At 48.0% G+C, this 21,044-nt stretch overlaps 1 protein-coding gene across 1 annotated transcript in view; it reads left to right on the plus strand.

Annotated features, from left to right (window-relative positions):
• TP63 (tumor protein p63) overlaps positions 1 to 21,044 on the plus strand; it is a 139,239-nt gene that overhangs the window by 24,147 nt on the left and 94,048 nt on the right. The window contains exons 2-3 of the mRNA XM_050964795.1: positions 3,848 to 3,976; positions 5,719 to 5,851. Coding sequence (XP_050820752.1) covers positions 3,848 to 3,976; positions 5,719 to 5,851 — 262 coding nt within the window. The remainder of the gene's footprint in view (positions 1 to 3,847; positions 3,977 to 5,718; positions 5,852 to 21,044) is intronic.

A 21,044-nucleotide genomic window follows, 5' to 3' on the forward strand; every position in this document is an offset into this window, starting at 1 on the left:
TGGTGACTGTCTGCATTCCCTGATCTCTTGTAATTGGATCTGGTAATTTTCTGTTTACCGTCATATAATGTTCCATTTAAACAGTGGCTGTGTTTCATCCTAGAGGTGTCTGCACTGTGGTGGTCAATGAAGTGAACCCAGTTTATAGTTTGTGTGTCAGTATATGGTCCAGTTGTACAAACACTTGCTACCAGGCTTCAGTCCCATTAAAGTCAATAGGCTGGTAGTAATGCCCAGCAGTAGCCCTGTACATGGTAGTGTTTACAGTGTCACACACTAACTATGTAATGCACTTTGGGATGCCGAGTCTGCGTGAAAGTAACGCAGTCTAGTGACTGGAAGTAGCAACCCAGCTTACGTGTGGTTAACTCTGTACACACAATCTCATTGAAGTCACAGAGACCTGCGTGACTTAAACATAAACATGCAGGCTGGGGGCCTAAATGCGTAGAGTGAGATCAGATGGATGGAGTTAATGCCCTGTTGTTTTTTTTAGGAAAACAAATTCATGCATTCCTGTAAACTATTCAGTAGATGGAGGCTGCTCTGATGCCTAGCAGGCTAAAAAGGGTGGTGATGAGAGGTTAGGCACCAGATTTAGGTTTTGTTGAGGTGCGGGGAGAGGAAACACAGGGGTTCTCAGACTTTTGTACTGGTGACCCCTTTCACACAGCAAGTCTCTGTGTGCGACCCCCCTTATACACTAAAAACACCTTTCTATGTATTTAACACTATTATAAATGCTGGAGGCAAAGCAGGGTTTGAGGTGGAGGCTGACACCTCTCGAACCCTCATGTAATAACCTCACGACCCCCTGAGGGGTTCCGACCCCCAGTTTGAGAACCCTGGCTCTAATATGTGCTCTGACTTTTATTTTAAATGTAACCATTTCCTTGCAGCACAGTAACCTTGGTGTTTTAGTGCACTGGAAGCAGGATGTTTTGGAAAGGCCTCAGCAAATAAATAGGAAGTGACCTGCCAATTGCCATTGTCCCAGCTGAGCAAGGAGCAATACTGACTGTTCTTGTAACATTTTCCTTCTTTAAATCTGTGCAGATGTTAGCTAGTGAACCCGTACAGCCTCCCTGTGAGGATGGGGGGGTTGCTGTTGCACAAATAGGGAAACTGAGGCAGAAGCACTAGCGTACAGAAGGGCTTGTTTGTTTAAAAAGCTTTATATTGGAATTTAAAAGAGAGAAACAATGGTACATTTCTGTTGGTCTAGTGCAAGTAAAAAGAGCTTTTACATTTCCCCACTTGAAAAGTGTGGACCCATAATCTGACAGGGTCCCTTTGCAAATCAATACACCCAGGATCACCCTGTGTGGGTCGAGAGGACAGAAACGTGTGGTGTCGTATGAATGTGGCTCATGGGAAGTCATAGCGCTAGAAGAGGGCCAGGGAGGGCTGAGGCTGCACAGAATGTGGACAGAATTGCATTCTCACAGCCAAGCTCATCTGATTATACCCTCTGCCTGGGCATATATCAATGTATATCTATATATATATCAATATGCCTTCCTAGGTGCTGGCCACTGGTGGAAGTGGGATACAGAATCTAAAGGACCCAATTGCCTGATACTGGATGGAAATTCCCAGGTTTCTTCCCCTTCTCCCCCTGACCCCCTCCCCCGCGCAATTAAAAAAACAAAAACAAACCCATAGCCAGTGCAAATGAACTCCCCAATGCAGCGTAACTGAGGTCCTGTGCCTGTGTGCCTGAAGCTGTGTCCGGTATTTCCTAGCCATGTGGCCTAGGGCTGAGGTAGCTGGGCACGTGTGGGGCAAGTTGTAACTTGCAGGAGGACTCTGGTGCTGAGGTGTCCTTGATTGGAGGAAGACCTGTGGGGCGTGGCTTGGTGAGTAACTCTGAGCTGATGTGGTAGTCACTTCCTAAGGGGTGAGTTCTTGGAAGTCAGTGATTGTTAGCTGCTGGCCCTGGCTCTGTGGTGGGTCAGTGGCAAACAGGTTTGTGCATGCAGGGAGCTTGGCAGAGCAGACATTGGTGGGTTGATAATGTGTATTGCCATTGATACAAGGTCAGGGATAGGTGCCCCAATTGCGAGCAGTGTCTAAGGGCCGGTGAAGCTTGTGGAATCCATAGGTCAAGGCTACGAAGGATCTGTTGCATGTAGCAAAGTGAGTGATCTCTTCTGCTTCCCTGTAGGTCCTGAGCAGGGGCTCTGGGCATTGCTGAGCACCTTGATCCATGGGACGAAGGGGTCAGGAATTGTGGCAAGGAAAGCTCAGGGTTTAATGCTTTTCATCCCTGGTTTCTTTGGCATCGTCAGGAGCATGGGGTGTTGGTGCAGGGCTTGGGGAGCAGGAGAGGAGAGGCAGGAGGCGCTGGAGCGGTAGCTAGGGAGTGGGCAGGCGAAGCAGGCAAGTGGAGGACTGTCACTCCTGTTTCTGCTCAGTGGGGCCTCACTTGCCTGAGGCCTCTGGATCCTACTGTCATAAAGTGCCATGTGCTAAATTATACCAAGGTTTGCACAAATGCTCTTGTCTTCTTCCTCCTCCACCTGACCCACAGAGCATGTGGTCTGCTCTAGCCCTCAGCTTCAGAGCCTTGTCCTTCAGATCCAGCTGCAGAGACCTGTGCTCTGACTCTGAAGATCCCTGGTTCAATACTGGACAGTGGCTGTCAAGCTTTTATTTTCTTAAGCATTTATACAAATCTAAATAAAGGGACAGTTTTTTCAAAAGCTTGTGTGGTTCATCCAGTCCTCTCTTGGATCATGGGAGGCCAGGTTGTATCGAAAATGTAAAGCAAAAGAGATTGCAGCCCATTTTCTAAAGCCGTTTGTTCCCCTAAGGGGTTTTTGCTGTAACCCAAGCACAGTAATGGTGCTTAGTGGATGTGATGGCTTTTACCAGAGCTCTCTTAGCAGTTGTGCATAGGCCCTTCACTTGAACGCCTCCTGCTAAACGGAAAGCCCATTGCTAGCAATTCAAGCTATGCTTGTGGGAAAGCTTTGCTGTCCTCAATGGAGTTGGGGGCTGCTTAAGTGTGTGATGAGTTTGACTCAGAGAGAGAGAGAGTGTACTTTTGCATATGAAAGTGTTGTGTTTTTTTGCTTTTTGGGTGCTATTCATTAATGTAATCTTTAAACATTGAATTTACTTGGGATTCTTTTTTTTTAACAAGAAAAATTAGATTAAAACACCACTTTACATCTAATTTGAGCATGTGCAGTCACAATGCTACAGCTGAAATTGCAAATAGTTCTAAAGCAGGAAAAGTACATATGCTTTTAAACCAAAAAAATGGACAAAAGTTTTCTCAAAATCACTGCTTTTGGCCCAAGATTAAAGCTGCAGTGTAATCATTTATTATTTACATAACAGTACTGCTTATGGGGCCCCATTACACTAGGTCTTGTGCAGACACCTGTTAGCGGCAGTCCCTGTGCCAAAGAGCTTACGCTGTAAATAGACAGGACAGACAGATGTAGGAGTGGAAACAGAGGCGAGCTAACTTGTCCAAGGTCACACTGCAGGTCAGTGACGGAGATGGGAACAGAACCCAGATCTCCTGGTTCCCAGCCCTGTACTCCGCCCGATTTAAGTGCAAAATACTATGGTGATTTATGTGAGGATGACATAAAGTTTGGTTGTAAGATTCCATCTAATACAGAATTACGGTGGGTGGGGGATGTCTACCATAACATGAGAGGTGATCTAAGTCTCTCCCTTCTAACATGTCCCCAGTATCAGGAAATGCAGACTGTACAGCTATGAATGTTTCAGACACTTAGTCTCTCCCTTTTTCACACAATTGTTTCTGTTTATAGGTTTCTGAGTAGTTTAATTGAGGACTCAATGCCATCTATTTATTTATTGTAAGGTTTGTGGAAACTCCAGGCCATTTTTCCTGGACGGAGAGTTACTACCGATCCACCATGTCCCAGAGCTCGCAGACAAGAGAATTCCTGAGTCCAGAGGTTTTCCAGCAAATCTGGGACTTCCTGGAACAGTAAGTACCAGCAGACAGAGACTGCTGCAGACAGGCATTTGGGAGACAGGCTGTCAGGGTGGCTCAGAAAATTGGTATTGTAGATTCCAGAGTGACCTAGGTCTAGGTGACCACTAGGGATCTAGCCAACTCCGCGGTCACTCATGGTTACTGGATGGCCGCTGGGAGCACTGAAGCGGTTCTCAATTTGGTTCATAGTGGACAGATGTCGGTTTCACAAGTGGCACCCTTGATGGGCTCGGTAGAGAGGCTATGGACTGGCTGGACATGGGGACATGCTTTTCCCCCTGGGGGAGGCTGAGAGAACAAACCTGGGACAGATGTTAGTCATGTGCCCTAATGCACGACTGGGAGATGCTCGGACACTGTGGTGCTGAGTGCAGTATAAGAACCTGGAGAGAACAGAACTGGGGTACTGCACACCGTCAGAAGAGTGGGCATGTCTCATCAGGTCAGGGTTGAGACAGGTTGATGTGGGAAGTTTGGAGCAGTTGCTGGGCAGAGCTTACTTCAGTTCTTGCAGGGCGACGAGTAATACTAGCAGGAGCGGCCTCAGCTGTTTTTGTTGATCCAGGGTGGGAAATGTTTTCAGTGCCCCCCTCCCAAGTGGCAGAGGCCCCCCAGAAAGCTGAGCCGCGTGGTGATGTGGCTGCCCCTAGAACTTGGGGCTTAGGGTAACTGCCCTGCAGGGCTGGCCTTAGGGAAAGTGGTGCCCTGGGTGAACCTGTTCCCCCGCTGCATCCCCTGGGCTTCCATCCAGGCCCCGCTGCCTCCCCGAGTTTCCCATGCTCATTTCCCCCATCCCCCTTGGTCCCCGCTGCCTACCCCCTCCCTATTGCCCCAAGCTCCCTTCTGCAGCCTCGCACCCTAGGCCTGCCCCGTTCCTGGCCTCTTGACCACGGCGCCCTGGGTAGTTGCTAGGGTTGCCAACTCTGATTGAAGCTATTCTGGGAGATTTTTTTCCCCCCAACATGACCTAATGTCATTAATTGTACTATACCTATTAAAATCTCCTGGGTTGCTTTCAGTTGACACTGGGAGATTGATGCTGATTCCGGTAGACTTCTAGCCAATCTGGGAGGGTTGGCAGCCCTAGTGGTTTTCCACCCATAATGCCGGCCCTGCCACCCTGCTCATCTGCCCTGCCCATTAGATTTCTCAAAGTAAGACCATGGGTAACATCCACTTCTCCTCCCCTCTGACTCCTCCCTGCAATGCGTCTCCTAACGCCTAGGCGCTGCGTTGAGGGGAGAAAAAGTCTGGGAGAACGAGTGAGATTTCAAGGAATTCCTGGTCTCAGCCAGGTTGGGAATGATGAAAACGCCCCTTCCCCCAAGTATTGATCCTTTGAGCCTACCTGGCTCTGGAGGGGAGGGGAGGAAAAGTGAAGAGGTTTTAGTGAAATGTTCCAGAGAGGTTTGGATTGGGCTTGGGTTTCATTGGGATGGAGCTTCTGGGGAACGAGGGAAGACTGTGTCCCCTTCTTGACACCCACTGTTAGCTGTAGCACTGTGAGAGGAAGGTTTAGATCCTCTTCTGCTGGCTTTGAGGCATTTACCACCATGAGCTCTCTTATTTCCCCCATACTCAGTGTAGGGGTTCTTGGTGCTACCGGCTGGCAGATGCTTGGCTGTTGGGTGAAAGTCTGGCCCCACTGAAGTCAAATGGGAGTTTTGCTGTCAACTTCAGTGGAGTCAGGATTTTGGCCACTGTTTTTAATGACGCTCTTTTCTTCCTCTTAGGCCGATATGTTCAGTTCAGCCAATCAACTTGAACTTCATGGACGATACCTCAGACAATGGCCCTACAAACAAAATAGAGATTAGTATGGATTGCGTCCGGATGCAGGATGCGGATGGCAGCGACCCCATGTGGGTGAGTGTGTGTAAGCGCTTACACTGGGCCCTGTCTATTCTGTGGCAATAGCCCTGGTTCTGAACGGTGGTCTGACAGGGTGAGCACCTCCAAGGGTTAGCCACAGGCCTGTGAAAGGCCTCGCTCCCCTGCCCTGATCTCAGGAGCCAGCTCTCTGCACCTTGCCTGGTGGCCCTGCGGGTGGAGATGTTTGCATTTGCGTTCTGTGGTGCGTCTGCTTTGGAGCATTGCTGAGTGAAGGGGGCAGAGTCTGGGGTGCAAATGGAAGGAAGGGCCAAGCAAAGAAGGTTTTGGAGGGATCGGAGAGGGAGCTCTCTGCAGCCCCTCGTTCTGGTCCTCCAGCCGAAGGCTTTCTCCCTGCTTACAGCACACTTATGTGGGCTGAGGGTTTAAACACTGGTGGCTGCCGGTGTCCTGACTACGCTAACGCTCCCACGGTGCCTTCACCAAGGGAGCAAGGCTAAAGGAGCGACAGACTGTAGGAATTCTTTAACAGGACAAGCAGGATAGTGTAGACACAGGCTGAAAATTTGGGTCCCTAGCCTGGTTACTGCTCCTCCCCTTTCTCCATCTGTTCAGGCAAGAGTAAACGGCAAATCTAATGAGATTTGGCTGCCACTGTGTTTCACCAGCACATTTCGTGGTTACATACAGAGGAGGCCTTGGTGGTGGTTGGTTTATTTGCCTTTGGTGTTTTCTCTTGGCAAGTGTTCTGGGGGCTGATGGTTCCATGTGTCGCTTTACGGGCTGGAGCGGAGGGTCGTAGAGTTTGCTGGACGTGCCCAGCTCCTGCTTCTGCGGTAGTGCCGTCTCTTCTCCTTCACTAGTACGCTGTGTGCCCAAACTTTCCCGATGAGCAGTTCCCTTTTTGTTACGTTACCGCTCGGGCCTTTTCCCTCCTGGACTGATGATTATTGCTAGTATCAGCAGAACCAGGTTCCCCACCCCCTGTATTCCGCCCACAGGAGCCATAACCGTTAAGTCACCAGATCGTTAGTGCTCTTTTAGGCTAATCTTACAGGTTTCTAGTGCTGCAGCAGTCCACCGTAGTGGCCGATTCGCATCCTGGCAATGACTGTTGTGCTTGTAGTTGAGAGGCATGAGTCAATGACCACAGGGGTTTCCAGGCCTTGTCTACTTCAGGTCCCGATGCTGGAAGGTAGAGGGATTATCCCGTCAGAGAGGGTATGTGTCACAAAGCCCATCTGGAATGGAGATCGTGCCTCCACCACCCCCGAGGGGGCAAAGTTTGGCCCTTTCCTTGAAAGGTTGCAGGAGCCCCGAAAGATTGCACAGCTCTGGTAGAATGGTGCCCTTAGAAAGTTCCTCCAGTCTGAAAGACTCTCCCTGTTCTATGGGGATTCCCCATCTGTAAAATGGGAAAATTCGTTAGAACTAAGCTGGTGGAATTTCTTAAAAGCATTGGCTGTATCTTTGCCAGCTTCCCTCCCACATCCGACTGGTTGAGTTCCTTGTGGCTTTGTAACAAAGCCTGCACAACTCTGCTTTCTATAAATGCTTGGTGTGGTGCTGCGTTAATGTGACACTGCCTTGAGTCCTTGTTCCAAGCCTCCCTCTCCTGTGTGATGGCTCCTGCTGGCTGAAGAGCATTGCAATCGCTGTTCGCAGTGCGGCAGGAGAAGGGTGACCGTGCAGCCTTCGCTAGAATCTGGTTTTCTTGCTTTTGGTGGCTTTGATCTCCGCCCTTAAGGGCACATATTTTCCAAGCTGCACGCCGGGGCTGGGTTGTGTGATTTGTCATTAGTGTTAATGCATGTCACGGGGATACATCACAGCATAGAGCTTTGGCGACAAGCTGCTTAATGTAATTCCGTGTAACTTGGTGCGTGGCTGTTGGTTCAAGCCCTTTAAGTGCTGTGTGCCCCTGTGTTAATTTATTAATGTACCAAGCCTTCCAGTAAAGGAGAACAACTCCTTCGTTCAATCAAGTGCTATACAAAAGGCTTGACAAAGGAAAAAATGCATCTCGGACCTGTGCAAACAGCCTGGTTTTAAAATAGGGAACGTTCTTTCTCCCTCTTCCCCCCCCTGTAAATTAGCAAACATCACTCGACGGGCGACAACGCCGCATTGCAGAGAACTTGGTGTTTGCTTTGCTGTTTCTGGGGCGCGCGGAGGCTGCAGCTTGTGCTGGCAGAGAATGTGTAGCCTCGGGGCAGGTGTTTGCCATTGTTGTGTTTAATCTGAAATACCTTCTAACCCTGTATCTCCTCTCTTCCTGCAGATAGCTGCAGGGCAGTAGTTCTCTTAGCACCTGTCTCTGTCGTAACCTCGGCCATGTCACTTGAAGACACGATGTGCTGTGTGCATCTGATATGAGCGAAAGGGTTGAAGAGGGCAGATAAACACAAAGGAATGTGGTGGTGGCGGAGGTGCCATATGAGACTAAGCTTAAAACAGAGCGATCTTTAATATATTGTCTTATGGAAAGATAAAGGCCAGATTTCTGGCTGCATCTAAGATTTAAACTAGGGCAAACTAAATAGATAAGGGCTTATCCAAAGCCAACATCTTTCGTTGACTTTCCATGAGCTTCAGAGGAGCCCTGTTTCTCGCTCTCTTTTTTCCAGGTACCTGTAGCTTATTAGTTTTGACTCCAACTAGAATTCTAAATTAGACGCACCATCATAACACCGGGGGCTTGGGTGTTGCAATAATTAAAAATCTCATTCCTTCACTCTAAGGCTTTCTGTCCAATTGATTAAATGTGGAGTTTTTAAACAGAGGATAGGAACCCCGGAGCTCAAAAAGAGGGTGGTGGTGGTGGGGAAATACAGTACAATAGCTGCCCAGAGCTCTGCTTCTTTTAAAGTAGTCTGTTTCTAGTGCATGGGACTATTACTCTTCGATATTGTTTTAAGGCGAATGCCACCTCTGATCTTGACGTGTTTGCTAAATGGACCTGCAGGCTGACTGTCCGCTCCCAGGGCTTTCTGTGCTGTCACTGTGTCCCAGCAGATGGAGGCTTTGCAGAAAGGTACAAGGCCCTGCCTAAGAGAGTTGCCCACGTAAAGTATGCACATGGCACGAGGTGTTCGGGTGCTAGAGAGGGCGGAGTGAGGGGAATTGCAGTCCAATCATGTGCTGACTCGGGATAGGCATGTGCCACCTTTTCGGGGCAGTTACTCAACAAATAAGCAAATCTTACAGTTTCACCAGAGAAGAAGGATGGTTCAGTGGTTAGGGCGCTGGCTGGAGTCCTGGGTTCATTTCCCTGCTGTGCTGTAGACTTCCTCTGGGACCCTGGGCAGGTTGCCTACTCTCTCAGGGCCTCAGCTCTGCAGTGTAACATGGAGATTGCCACACTTTCCTGACATACAGGGTGTTTTGAGGATAAATCCATTCAAGATTGCGAGGCACTCGGGTACTATGGCAACAGTACTGTAATAAGTACCTTTGATAGCCAGGGCATCCCAGAAATGCGGAGTTTTAAGGAGGGATTTAGATGAGAAGGGGGGTGGTTGCGCAGGTCCTGCCGAGATGTCGTGTTTCGTATCTTTCTGAGCTTGAACGTGACGTCTCCTCCCCGGTGATTCCTGCATCCAGCCCAACACCTTGTGGCTGAACCAGAGCAGATCTGTAGAGAACAGAATTACAGAGGGGGCAAAAATTCTGACCTGGACTTTGCCACAGCTGGGACGTGTTTGTGTCCTGTCTGCAAATGGAAAACCAGGGAGCAAGCCCTCTGTTGGTTTATGTCAGTCGGTTGCGTTTGTAATCTAAAAAGGAAATAGAAAATGGAGAGGGGGGGGGGGAAATCCTCTGTTCCCAGTGGCAGCTGGCTGAAAAGGAAGCAACATTTTCTCCCATGGGACCCAGACCTCCCATTCTCTTGCTCTGTTTTACAGTAGAAGTGCCTTGTCCTTGGCATGCTGTTTTCAGCGAGGCTGGTGACCAGGGCTCTGCTCGGATGAAAGGGAGCTGGAGGTGGCAGAGAGGGGAGCAGAACAGGATTTGTGAGGTTGGGTGCGAAATAACCCAGGCAGCATGCCTTCCCCTTTTCCCCTTCTGTCTTGTGACTGGGTCCCCTACAAGCCCCAAAGGGAATGTCCTCCTTTCCACTGCGTTTCTGAGACCTGTAACACAGTGGAGCCAAAGCTCGACTTCCCAAGAGGGTAGGAGCAGGCGGGGATGAGGGGACGGGGATTCACACGCTGCCAGGCGTTAGGCACGGACGGCTCTGCTGACGGGTAAGCAGGGAGGTGCTTTGGCTGGTGGGTTGCCTGCATGTGTTTCATGTAGAGCAGAACTCTGTAGCCACAAGCTCCTTCCATCTCCTGCGCTGAAAGCCTCCCCTGAGGGGAGAGGCTGTAGCTTGGGTTTCATCCGAACAAAGCCCAAGAGAACTGCTCTGGTGTCGTTACATAATACCTTGCGTAGCAGGCGTGCTGGTGGTATCTCCTGTCAGTGGCTGCCTCAGTCTATTGATAATGGCTAAGAGGGTCGTTCCGCTAGCCTGCGTGCTAGAGACCTGTCTCTCTTGGTGCTGAAGGCCTAGCTGGGATCTCTGGGCTCCTCATTACAATAGCCCTTCATCCTGGCTGTACCTGGCCACACCTGGCAGGGAAATGAGAGTGCTGATTACAGGATGGTGTCTCTTGGATGTAATGTTGCTCCTCCCAGCAATTGGCGAGTGGCGTGTTATCAATGGCCTTTTGCTCTGATTTGTCAGCATTGCAAGGAACTAGGAATCTTCATATATATATGAGAGAGAGAGAGACACACACACACATACACACACACACACATACCCTCCCCCCGCCCCAAATGCTTCTGAACTACAACATCACAGGTGCTCACCAGTGGCTCTCAGCCTTTCCAGACGACTCTACCCCTTTCAGGAGTGTGATTTGTCTTGAGTACCCCCGAGTTTCATCCCCCTTAAAAACTACTTGCTTACAAAATCAGACATACAAATGCAAAGGTGTCACAGCACAGTTTCTGAAAAATGGCTGACTTGCTCAGTTTTACCACATAATTATAAAATAAATGAATTGAGATATAGTCGTTGTCTATGAAATTTTAGTTTGCCCTGCCTTCACTAGTGCTTTTTATGGAGCCTGTTGTAAAACTAGGCAAATACCTGGGTGAGTTGATGTATCCCAGGAAGAGCTCTGTGTACCCCCAGGTTGAGAACCACTGACCTAGACTGCTGGGGAGCTCTCCAGTGGCTGGTACCCAATTGGGTAATACCGGTCTCTCTCTGGAGAACTCCTCAAGGACTGTCTAGTACCCAGTTTAAGTCCTCTTAACCTGGAAAACTACTGTTTCCACCCCAGCCCTTGAACTGGAAATTGGCAAGGGAGTGGGTCTCTCCTGAGGGCCCTGGTAAGCTCTAGGCCAGGGGTCAGCAACCTTTCAGAAGTGATGTGCCACGTCTTCATTTATTCACTCTAATTTAAGGTTTCACATGCCAGTAATACATTTTAATGTTTTTAGAAGGTCTCTTTCTCTGTCTATAATATATAACTAAACTATTGTTGTATGTAAAGTAAATAAGGTTTTTAAAATGTTTAAGAGCTTCTTTTAAAATTAAATTAAAATGCAGAGCCCCTCGGATCTGTGGCCAGGACCTGGGCAGTGAGAGTGCTGCTGAAAATCAGCTCGTGTGCCGCCTTCGGTAAGCGTGCCATAGGTTGCCTACCTCTGCTCTAGCCACTGGCAGCACGAGTGCTGTAGCTGGGGAAGGTGAGTTTGACTCCCTCTCCCTCCGTGCACATACCTTCCTTGCATGCCCCTAAGCTAGCCTTCCTCCTGCTCGGCCCCTTGCTGAACCAGTTGAGCAGAATGCCTTTCTCCCGGCAGTCTCCTTGGTCAGAGCTTTCTGAGCAGGTTCAAAAAAAAAATCCCTGTTTTAAAATCCATCTTTCAGCCTCTGTGGAGGTCAGGCTTTATTGCTGTCTGAATGTTCTCTGCTGGGCATTTGTGCACATGTCAGCAGAGAAGATTTTCTCAATTTCAGTAACTTGCATAGCGTAGTCCTCGAAGGTGTGCTGGTGCTGTACATTCTACCATACCTGCAACAAAGGGCTTGTCTATGCAGCAAGTAACTGCGTGGAAAGTCAAGGTGGGACTCCACAGCGCATCAGCTTCCTGCGCAGTAACCTCCCACGTGGACATTGCTACAGGACAGTGGAAGTCACAGACTGTGGCTTGCTAACTGTGCTCCAGGGCTTTCAGTGCACTGTGGCACGGCCCACACAGTGAGCTGGTGTGCGGAAGCTGGTGCATTGTAGATTCACACTCGGGCTTGCTGTGCAGTCACTCGCTGTCTAGACAAGCTCAAAGAGAACTGCTGCAAAACTCTCCTGGGATTTGCCCTATAATAACAGGCCATCAGATCCAGGGTCTTCACACAGTGGCCCGTGCATCTTCCCATCCGTAGTCTTGCCACCTATTCATATGGACTGTGTTCCTGGCTAACTGCAATCCTGCATCACTGGTATAAGAGCAATCAGCAAACTAATTGTAGGTGCAATGTGGGATTGTGGATGCTGCATAAGTAGGATTGCAGCCATTAAAGAGGGGTGGGGGATGTTTATGTTGTTGGTAGGTTTCAGGGTTAACATCCATTCATCTCAATGAGAGCAGTTAACTCCCCTCCCCCTGCAAAAGATTGTTTCCCTCTCTGCAGACTCTGTCAAGCAGCAATAGAATCATAGATTTATAGAAGATGAGGGTTGGAAGAGACCTCAACAGGTCATCTAGTCCAACACCTGCTCAAAGCAGGATCAACCGCAACTAAATCATCCCAGCCAGGACTTTGTCAAGCAGGGCCTTAAAAACCTCTAAGGATGGAGATTCCACCACCTCCCTAGGTAATCCATTCTAGTGCTTCACCACCCTCCTAGTGAAAAAGTTTTTCCTAATATCCAACCTAAACTCCTCCACTGCAACTTGAGACCATTACTCCTTGTTCTGTTCCACCACCCTCCCAGTGAAATCGTGTTTCATCAGTTCTTGTTTAGAATGTTCCCTTAGGAACCCAAGAAGCTTGAAACCTGAGATTTTTGTGTTTAACTTCTAACTCCTGTAGTAATCAGATCTGCCAGAATAGTCCTGGTATGACATACCGTCACTTACTGGTGCAGCCCAACCTGGATTGATTTCTGAACTCAGCTGTTGATCAGTTCATGGCCTGCAGACGCTCATATAATGATTATCAAAGCAAGGTAAAATGTACCTTTTATATTCCAGTATAGGAACCACAGTCCAGGACCTGAGTCTTCTTTTGACACTTGCTGTAGAGATAAGTAACAAAGAAGCCAATCTCTGACCTACATGTCAGGCAGGACTCTGGAGGCAACAGATACTTAACTTTAAGCACATGAACAATCCCAGTGATCTTAGTTAAAGTTAAGCACATGCTTTAAGTCAGCGGTCCCCAACCTTTTTGTTGGCACCTGCCAGACGAAGGACTGTGGCGGCAGTCAAGCATCTGCCGAATTTCGGCGGCATTTCGACGGATGCTCAACTGCCGGCCAGGACGCGAGCGCACTTAGATGCCCCCATGGGCGCCGCGTTGGGGACTCCTGCTTTAAGTGCTTTGCAGGGTTAGAACCTTAGCAAGTGGAAGATTGAGGGCAACTGACAGAGGTGTGAGATTGAAGGGCAAAGAGGAGGTGGCTGCATTCTTGGGGTAGCTGGATGCATTCTAGGGGTTGCTGGCTAATACAAGACATACACCAATTGGAACTAAGAGGCATGGACTTAAAAAAAAAAAAATCAGGAGGCATGTCTGTATTGCAATAGTCGACTCAGATGTGATGTGTGCTTCCAGAGGCAGCAATTGAAGCTGCTTCGTCACAAAAGGGCTGGGCACTGGAAGAGAAATGCATTATATAGCAACACCAGCGTGCCGAGTAGATGAATCCAGATGGCTTGTGTGGTCATCTTTTTCCATCCCTAAACATTCCGGGATTGACCATGGAAGGATAGATGGGAAGCTTGCAGACTGTTCAGACATTTGATCAAACTTTTATTTGCACCACTGTCTGGGTTTATTCATGAAAGGGTTTCTGAGGCTTGCCAAGTTTTTATTTTTCTGCATGCAGATACATTTGTTTAGTGAAGGTTGAGATTATGCAAAAGTATTCCCGTAATGAGCAATCTTTTCCACTTATTTTATTCATCTGTAGTACCTGTGACCTCCCCTGCAACTCCTATCTTGTTTTCAGTTGTATTTGTGAGCACTCCCCATTCAGCCATCGCATTTTAATATTACTGAGTGTTTATCTTCTGCAACATATATACCTCCAAACTCTGCTGCTCACCAGGTTTGAAATACCTATATTCCATGGGAGTGCAGGTTCAAATCCAGAAGGGGTCAACTAAACCTCTTCTGAGGCAGATAAATTGGATACTAAGATTCTTTCCACGAACTCCAAAGCTTCCGTGGTGCTTTTGATGTTGTTGCTGTTAAAATATGTTTTCCTTCCTCTCATTGCTGTATTAGCTGCCTGGCTGCTGCCTAGAGTCAGCTACATTTCTGTTTGTAAAGAGCTTTGGGGACGAAGGGTGCTCCTTAAGTGTAACAATATTATCACTTTCCTGAATTCGTATTGGTATCGAAAAAATTATCCTGAAAGTTTTATTCAGTCTTGAATGGCTTTGGATTTGACCTGGACCTAAAATTATAATACAGGGTTCAGATCTAGGGAATTCTTACCATCCTTCCTTTGGATGACTTTATGGATCCATTCCTTGTGTGGCATGTACAGTATAATATGCTGAACAATAAAAATGTTACGTCTGACTGCAAGCTCTTTGGGACAGGGACTGTCTTTGTGTGTACCGACTGCACCTAGCACACTGTGTGCGCTTCTGGAGTGCAAACAATCATAAATAAAACTAACTCGTTAGCCAAGAGCACCGTAGGTGTTCACGGTGCTTTACCCAGTTAAAGTAGCTGCCCTGAGGAGCTGAGTCTAATGCAGTTTCATAAAATGCAGTAGGATTAAACATCAAAGAGAGAAGGGAGAGAAAATGGTGGGAACACAGCAGTCAAAACAATCCCAGGCCTCCTCTTTGAGTAGGATGGGTTCAGAAACATCCCTGGTGGATGTGATTGGACAAGGTAATTTAGCTCCGCCAGTCTGGGGTCAATGTTGGAAGGGTGAGTTGAGTGCCCTAACTGTCTTCTCTGGAGACTTGGCTTCAGATCCCCAGTTTGTGGGGATTGGAGGAATTGATAGGAGTTGCTGTTCTAAGGAACCTAACATTCTGCTTCTATGCAAATAGCCTACCACAAAAGAAGCAACCGCCCTCCAAAAAAACCCGATCTTCCGTGAGCAAGCAGGATAACTCCAAAATTTTCCATGATGCTGCATGTGTTATGAAGCAATAACACTTTCCATCTTCAGAGGGCTGCACGAACATTCATTTATAGTGATCTTGATCTGAAAGCAAGGTGCGCTGGGTGCTTTTGCTGCCAGTGTCTGGAAACTAGCAAAGAGGAAGCTTATACTGTTCATGTAAGAAACTTCATATGCTGTTGTCTGTCCTGATTGGTAGGCTTCATTCCCAGTTGTAAAGATTGTTCCTGTTATTTCTCTTAAACATTTTAACTGAGTTAGAGCCCTTAAGCAGTAAATACCTTAGCTGGCCTTAGGCAAGTGAAGCTCAGACAAACTACTAAGTGTATTAGTACACAAATATAAGTGGACCACAGCCATCCTGTGTCTCCTATAGTTTGTTTTCATTAGTTCGTACTATCCTTGTAAATTCACGTGGGGCTGGGGTGACGAGCAGAATGCTTCCTCATCGCTAACCTGGAATTAGAATTCGCAACCTGCTTGCCCAAATCAGATTTTGTGTTCAAAACGCTATATCGGCATGACCTGAGTATGGGTAGAGCATGAGATCAGGCTCCTAGCTTTGGGTCAGGGAATAGAAACAGGGCATCCAGCCTCTGTCCAGTACATGGGTTAATGGTGCAGTTGGTGTTTTATCCCTTTAGTCTGTTCCACTGTTGTCCTGCTCTCTAACCTACCCCGCACAGTGCTGTCTGTTTCCTTTCTCCCAGGGCTAGGCAGAGCTTTTTCCTTGCCACTTTGTAATGGAGACTCTGTTTTGAACCATTAGGATCTTTCTTGTGCCCCCTGAAGATGTTGAAGCAGGAGTGAGAAATGTATCTGCATTGCAAGAATCCTACATGGCTAGAGCTCATGTTCCATGTCATCTGTGCTCTGCCAGTTGTCACCTGTGCCTGCTTTGGCTCCCGTACCACTTTCCACATGGTGCCTGGTGTGTGGCTTGACCTCCCTGAGCACTTCTGCAAGGCACCCTCCCTGCCTACATTTAAGCTTCTCTTAGCAACCTGCTCCAGCCATTCTGCCAGAAGTGAATCTAATTCACTTGTATTTTTCTTTTAATCTCTGTTAGATGTACCTTTCCATCTGCCCTGAGTGTGAAATCCTTGGGGTGCAGGGATGCCTTGAGTGTCTGGCAGGCATCTCTCGCATATTGCTAGTGCCCTACCAAATTTATGGTCCATTTCGGTCAATTTCACGGTCATAGGATTTTAAAAATCATAAGCTTTCGTTATTTCTGCTATTTAAACGTGAAATTTCATGGTGTTGTAATCGTAGGGGTTCTGACCCAAAAAGTTGTTGTGGGGGGGGGAGGGTCAGAAGGTTATTGTTGGGGGGTTGCAGTACTGCTACCCATACTTCTGCACTGCTGCTGGTGGCGGCGCTGCGTTCAGAGCTGGGCGTCTGGAGAGCGGCGGCTGGAGCCCAGCTCTGAAAGCAGAGCTGCCGCCAGCAGCAGCACGGAAGGAAGGATGGCATGGTATGGTATTGCCACCCTTACTTCTGCACTGCTGCCTTCAGAGCTGGGCCCTCGGTCAACAGCTGCCGACCTCTGGCCACCCAGAGAAGAAAGGCACACTGCAGCTGGGAGCATGCGTCCCAGCTTGGGTAGACGGACGCACTAGGTCCGCTCGTGCTAGTGCACTAAAAATAGCTGTGTAGCCCGGGTGCCTGGGTGGGGCTTGGGTTAGCTGGCTGAGTACAAACCCACCCGCCTTATCCCTAGCTGCAGTGTAGACATACCCTGAAAGAACTAAAATCATTGCAGCCGATGACTCTTTTTTGTATCGGATTGACAAAGTTGTCCAAGCAGGAGGCACTGGTTTAAAAATGAATCCATTGCCAGAACTTTTGTATCAGCTGTGCATTTCCTGTAAGTAATCTGTGACTTATCCTGCCCTCACTCTCCTGGCTTCCCCTTATCTTGTATAAGTGACACCCATTCCTGACTCGCTTATGTAAGAGAAAACCTGAACTTGTCAACAGTTACTCTTTATTTTTAATAAACCAAACCAAACCAAAGAACTTTCTCTAATCCGTGACCACCCTCCGCTCTTCCTTCTTCTCCTTTGTTTAGATTATCCTCCGCAAGAACCTGCATTTCATGGCACGGCGTATAGCAGTACCATTTGTGACGGCAGTCTTTTGTGTACATCAGGGAGGCTCTTGTGAGAGCCACTGGCGCGGCATAACTTCTTGTGAGCAGTGTGGCTTGAATAGGAAAAATCTCAGCCTTGCAACTTTGCAATCATAGGGTTGTTCCCTGTTTCCCAAAGGGCCTGACACGTCATTCCATATCTGCAGGAGGAGTGTGGTTTAATGGTTAGGGCAGGCCAGGGAATCAGCTGACCTGCGTGCTCATCAGCCACAGACTTAATGTGTGACCTTGGGCAAGTCCATTAGCTTCTCTGTTTCCATTCTCCGCCATCTGCAAAATAATTGCCTAGCTTACAGCAACGCTGGATACTTAATGCATTACATGTTTGTGGAGCACTTTGAAATCTTCAGATGAAAGATGTGACTGGGCGCCAAGTATGATTACTACAGGGGCAAAACTGCTACTGATGTCATGGAGGCTTTGCCTGCAGAATCGCTAGAGAGTTGGGCCCCAAAAGCCTGTTTCAGCGAAAAATAGGGTTTCTTTCCACACGATAGCTCTTGCTGCCTTTTTAAAAGATCCATAGTCTTGTGGGGTTTTCTGTGCAGTGAACGCCTGCTACGATTTTCTGATCAGCTTGCTTGCAAAGATCTTTGCTCTCGCCAAGGACTTGTTATCCTTTCAGTTATGATACACTAGTTAGAGCAGGGGTGGGCAAACTTTTTGGCTCAAGGGCCACATCAGGGCATAGAAATTGTATGGTGGGCCATGAATGCTCACAAAATTGGGGTTGGGGTGTGGGCTTTGGGGTGGGGCTGGGGATGAGGAGTTTGGGATGTAGGAGGGTGCTGTGTGCTGGGATCGAGGGGTTTGGAGAGTGGGAGGGGGATCAGGGCTGGGGCAGGGGTGCAGGTTCCAGCTAGGGGTGCAGGTTCCGGGGTGGAGCTGAGGATGAGAGGTTTGGGGTGCAGGAGGGTGCTCTGGGCTGGGATTGAGGGGTTTGGAGAGCAGGAGGGGGATCAGGGCTGGGGAAGGGGTGCAGGTTCCAGCTGGGGGTGCGGATTCTGGGGTAGGGCTGGGGATGAGAGGTTTGGAGTTCAGGAGGGTGCTCCGGGCCGGGATCGAGGGGTTTGGAGAACAGGAGGGGGATCAGGGATGGGACGGGGGTTGGGACGTGGGGAGAGGCTTGGGGGTACAGGTTCCAAGCTACATGGTCTGACCCCCGACCCAGTGCCCCGGCCGGAGTTGGGTGAGCCATGTCTGGCCCATGGGCTGTGGTTTTCCCACCCCTGAATAAGAGACTGCTTTAAAAGAATTTAGCATGGCAGTGCTTGATTTTATTTGCACAAAAATCAATGAATAATAGGAATGTCAGAACTAGAATACAAGTAACACTTTCTGTTGATTAAATTCTGGGTACTATCCAATGACGCCAGTTTCAGTTCGTATGTTGCGGGGTTGTAGGTACTGTAGGTAACAGCCTGTGTGTCACTCAGGTATGGTTACTATTTAGCACCGTCTGCCATGGGCCTGTGGTGGTCCCAGTGGGAGCAGACTCCACTTCCAAGCCTTGTCGCTGCAGAAAAGGGGCTGGAGGTTTTTTGATCATGCAGGGAAATGAAAAGGAATGAAGACCTTGCATAATCTTGGCTGTGTAATTGAGCCATTCTAGAGGAGTGTCTTGCTCCTGATTAAAAAGGGCTCAACACCTGTAGTGCAGCCTCCTCAGGGGCTGTGCCTACCCTTCCTAAACCAATATTGCAGATCTCTTGTGAAGGAACTGGTTTTGTTTCACAATTTTCCCCTCTGCAGTGTTATCTCCCGACATGATCCCATTAACACTCTAATTAGCCCTTGAGGCATTCGGTGGAGATACCAGACTGCAACAGCTCAAATAGGCTGCGTGTGCAGATGTTTACCCAGGGTCAGAGGGCAAGCCTGTTGTGATAGCCAACTGGGGAAGGCGCACTTCTTTGGGGAGGGAAAGCTGAGATATACTGTGGGTGTCAACTGATTGCAGAGCTGCTTTGCTACCTTCAGTGAGTCTTAATTTTTCCTCTGCAATTTGCAAAAGCGATTGTGTGTGCTTCATGTTGCCAAAGTGCAGTTTGAGATTTTGTGAAGGGAGGAAGAAATGCACTGACTTTTTTGAATTTTAAAGACTCTGGGACATAAGGCTTTAAAAGCAGTCTTGCCTATTACACCTACCCCTAACCTCTTAGTCCCCCTGCCCATTCTTGTGTCCATCCAACCCCATTTTCCCGTCATCCGGTTGTGTTCTCTCCCCTGTTGCTGTGGGGGAGAGAGACATGCTTAAGGAAAATTGACTATGGTGAAACTGACTGTACACCAAATTCTATCAAGTGCACCAACTGAATAAAATGGGGAGTGGCTTCCTCTAATCTCTTTGAACTGTAGCCATTGCAGGTCCGGATCCTACAGCTTCTTGTGTGGGCCCAGCAGCCCGTTCACAAGTGTCGCACTACTGAAAAGAGTCTACTCATGTGCCAGACGTTGCAGGATCAGAAGACGTTACTAGGAACACTAGAGAGTAAAGTGCTTTCTCCCAAAGGTGTCATCTTTCTGTGGTTGATTAGGTCCTTTTTAAAAAACAAAACACAACTTAAAGAAAAAAATCTTTGGGTTACTTATTGCCTTTGCTCAGTGGTTATCAACCTGTGGTCCATGGACCCCTGGGAGTCCGTAGACTATGCCTAAGATTTCCAAAGGGGTCTGCACCTCTTGAAATTTGTTTAGGGGTCTGCAACTGAGAAAAGGTTGAAAACCCATGCCTTAGCTGGAGATACTTCTCATGTGCTTTATGCTGTTTCTTTACTTTTTGCTCTTCAACTTGGCTTGAACAATGAAAATAAATTGTCTGGCTTTGCTTCTGTTTCTAGTAACTTTCACTTCACAGTTTGCATTTGTATAGTAAGATAGGGACATACTTTCAAGAAAATTTTCACTGAGAAAGAAAACCCGTGAAAATATTTCATAACTTTTTAATCCCTCCATCCCCCCGCTATTTAAAGGTGTCTCATATTAAGCATTCAGCAGTTATCCAAAGGAGGTAACAAACCAGTGTCGTTCCTTTTTTCCTTCATTTATCTAAACCTACATTTGTAAATGCTGCTGAGCTGAGCTGGTTTTACCATTCTCCTGAACAGCTTATCCACATGCTGATTTGTGAAATTAAGTGGGGGAGGTGTGAGGAGTTTTTGCTTTGATCTGCAGGAAGTTCAGGCTGAACCACCTAATAGGCGCGCGCGCGCACACACAAACACACACCCTTGCTACAAGAATTGCATAATCATTTAATTGTATTGTCATCAGGCTTCTGAGACATGTCTGTGACACTTGGCATTGTGGTTGAAAGCAGTGTCACTTTAGACTTCAGGAAGGGATAATGCTACAGTGAAGTCTGATTCTTAAACAACAACAAATGTGTTTTATAATCAACTCCACACTATCTGTACAGCAGGGAAACAGGAGAACTTGAATGAAGAGTGTGACTTGGCTGATGTCACACTTGCTGCAGAAGGTTATACAGTCACATGCAGTACCAGGACTCTGGCTTTAATAATGAAGCTATGCAGTGTGCTATAAAGCCAGAAGCAGTGTACTTTGGATGACTTGTTAAATCAAGGTCTCTTCTGAGTATGCGTATGATGTCCATCCAGGTAAAATGGCTTCCGATGCTTTCTAGGAAGATCAAGGAATGATGCTGTCAGTATTCCAGCTGAACTTTCAAAAGTGACTAGTG

The sequence above is a fragment of the Gopherus flavomarginatus genome, chromosome 8, assembly GCF_025201925.1.
Source record: "Gopherus flavomarginatus isolate rGopFla2 chromosome 8, rGopFla2.mat.asm, whole genome shotgun sequence".
In the NCBI taxonomy this organism is placed as follows: Eukaryota; Metazoa; Chordata; order Testudines; family Testudinidae; genus Gopherus; species Gopherus flavomarginatus.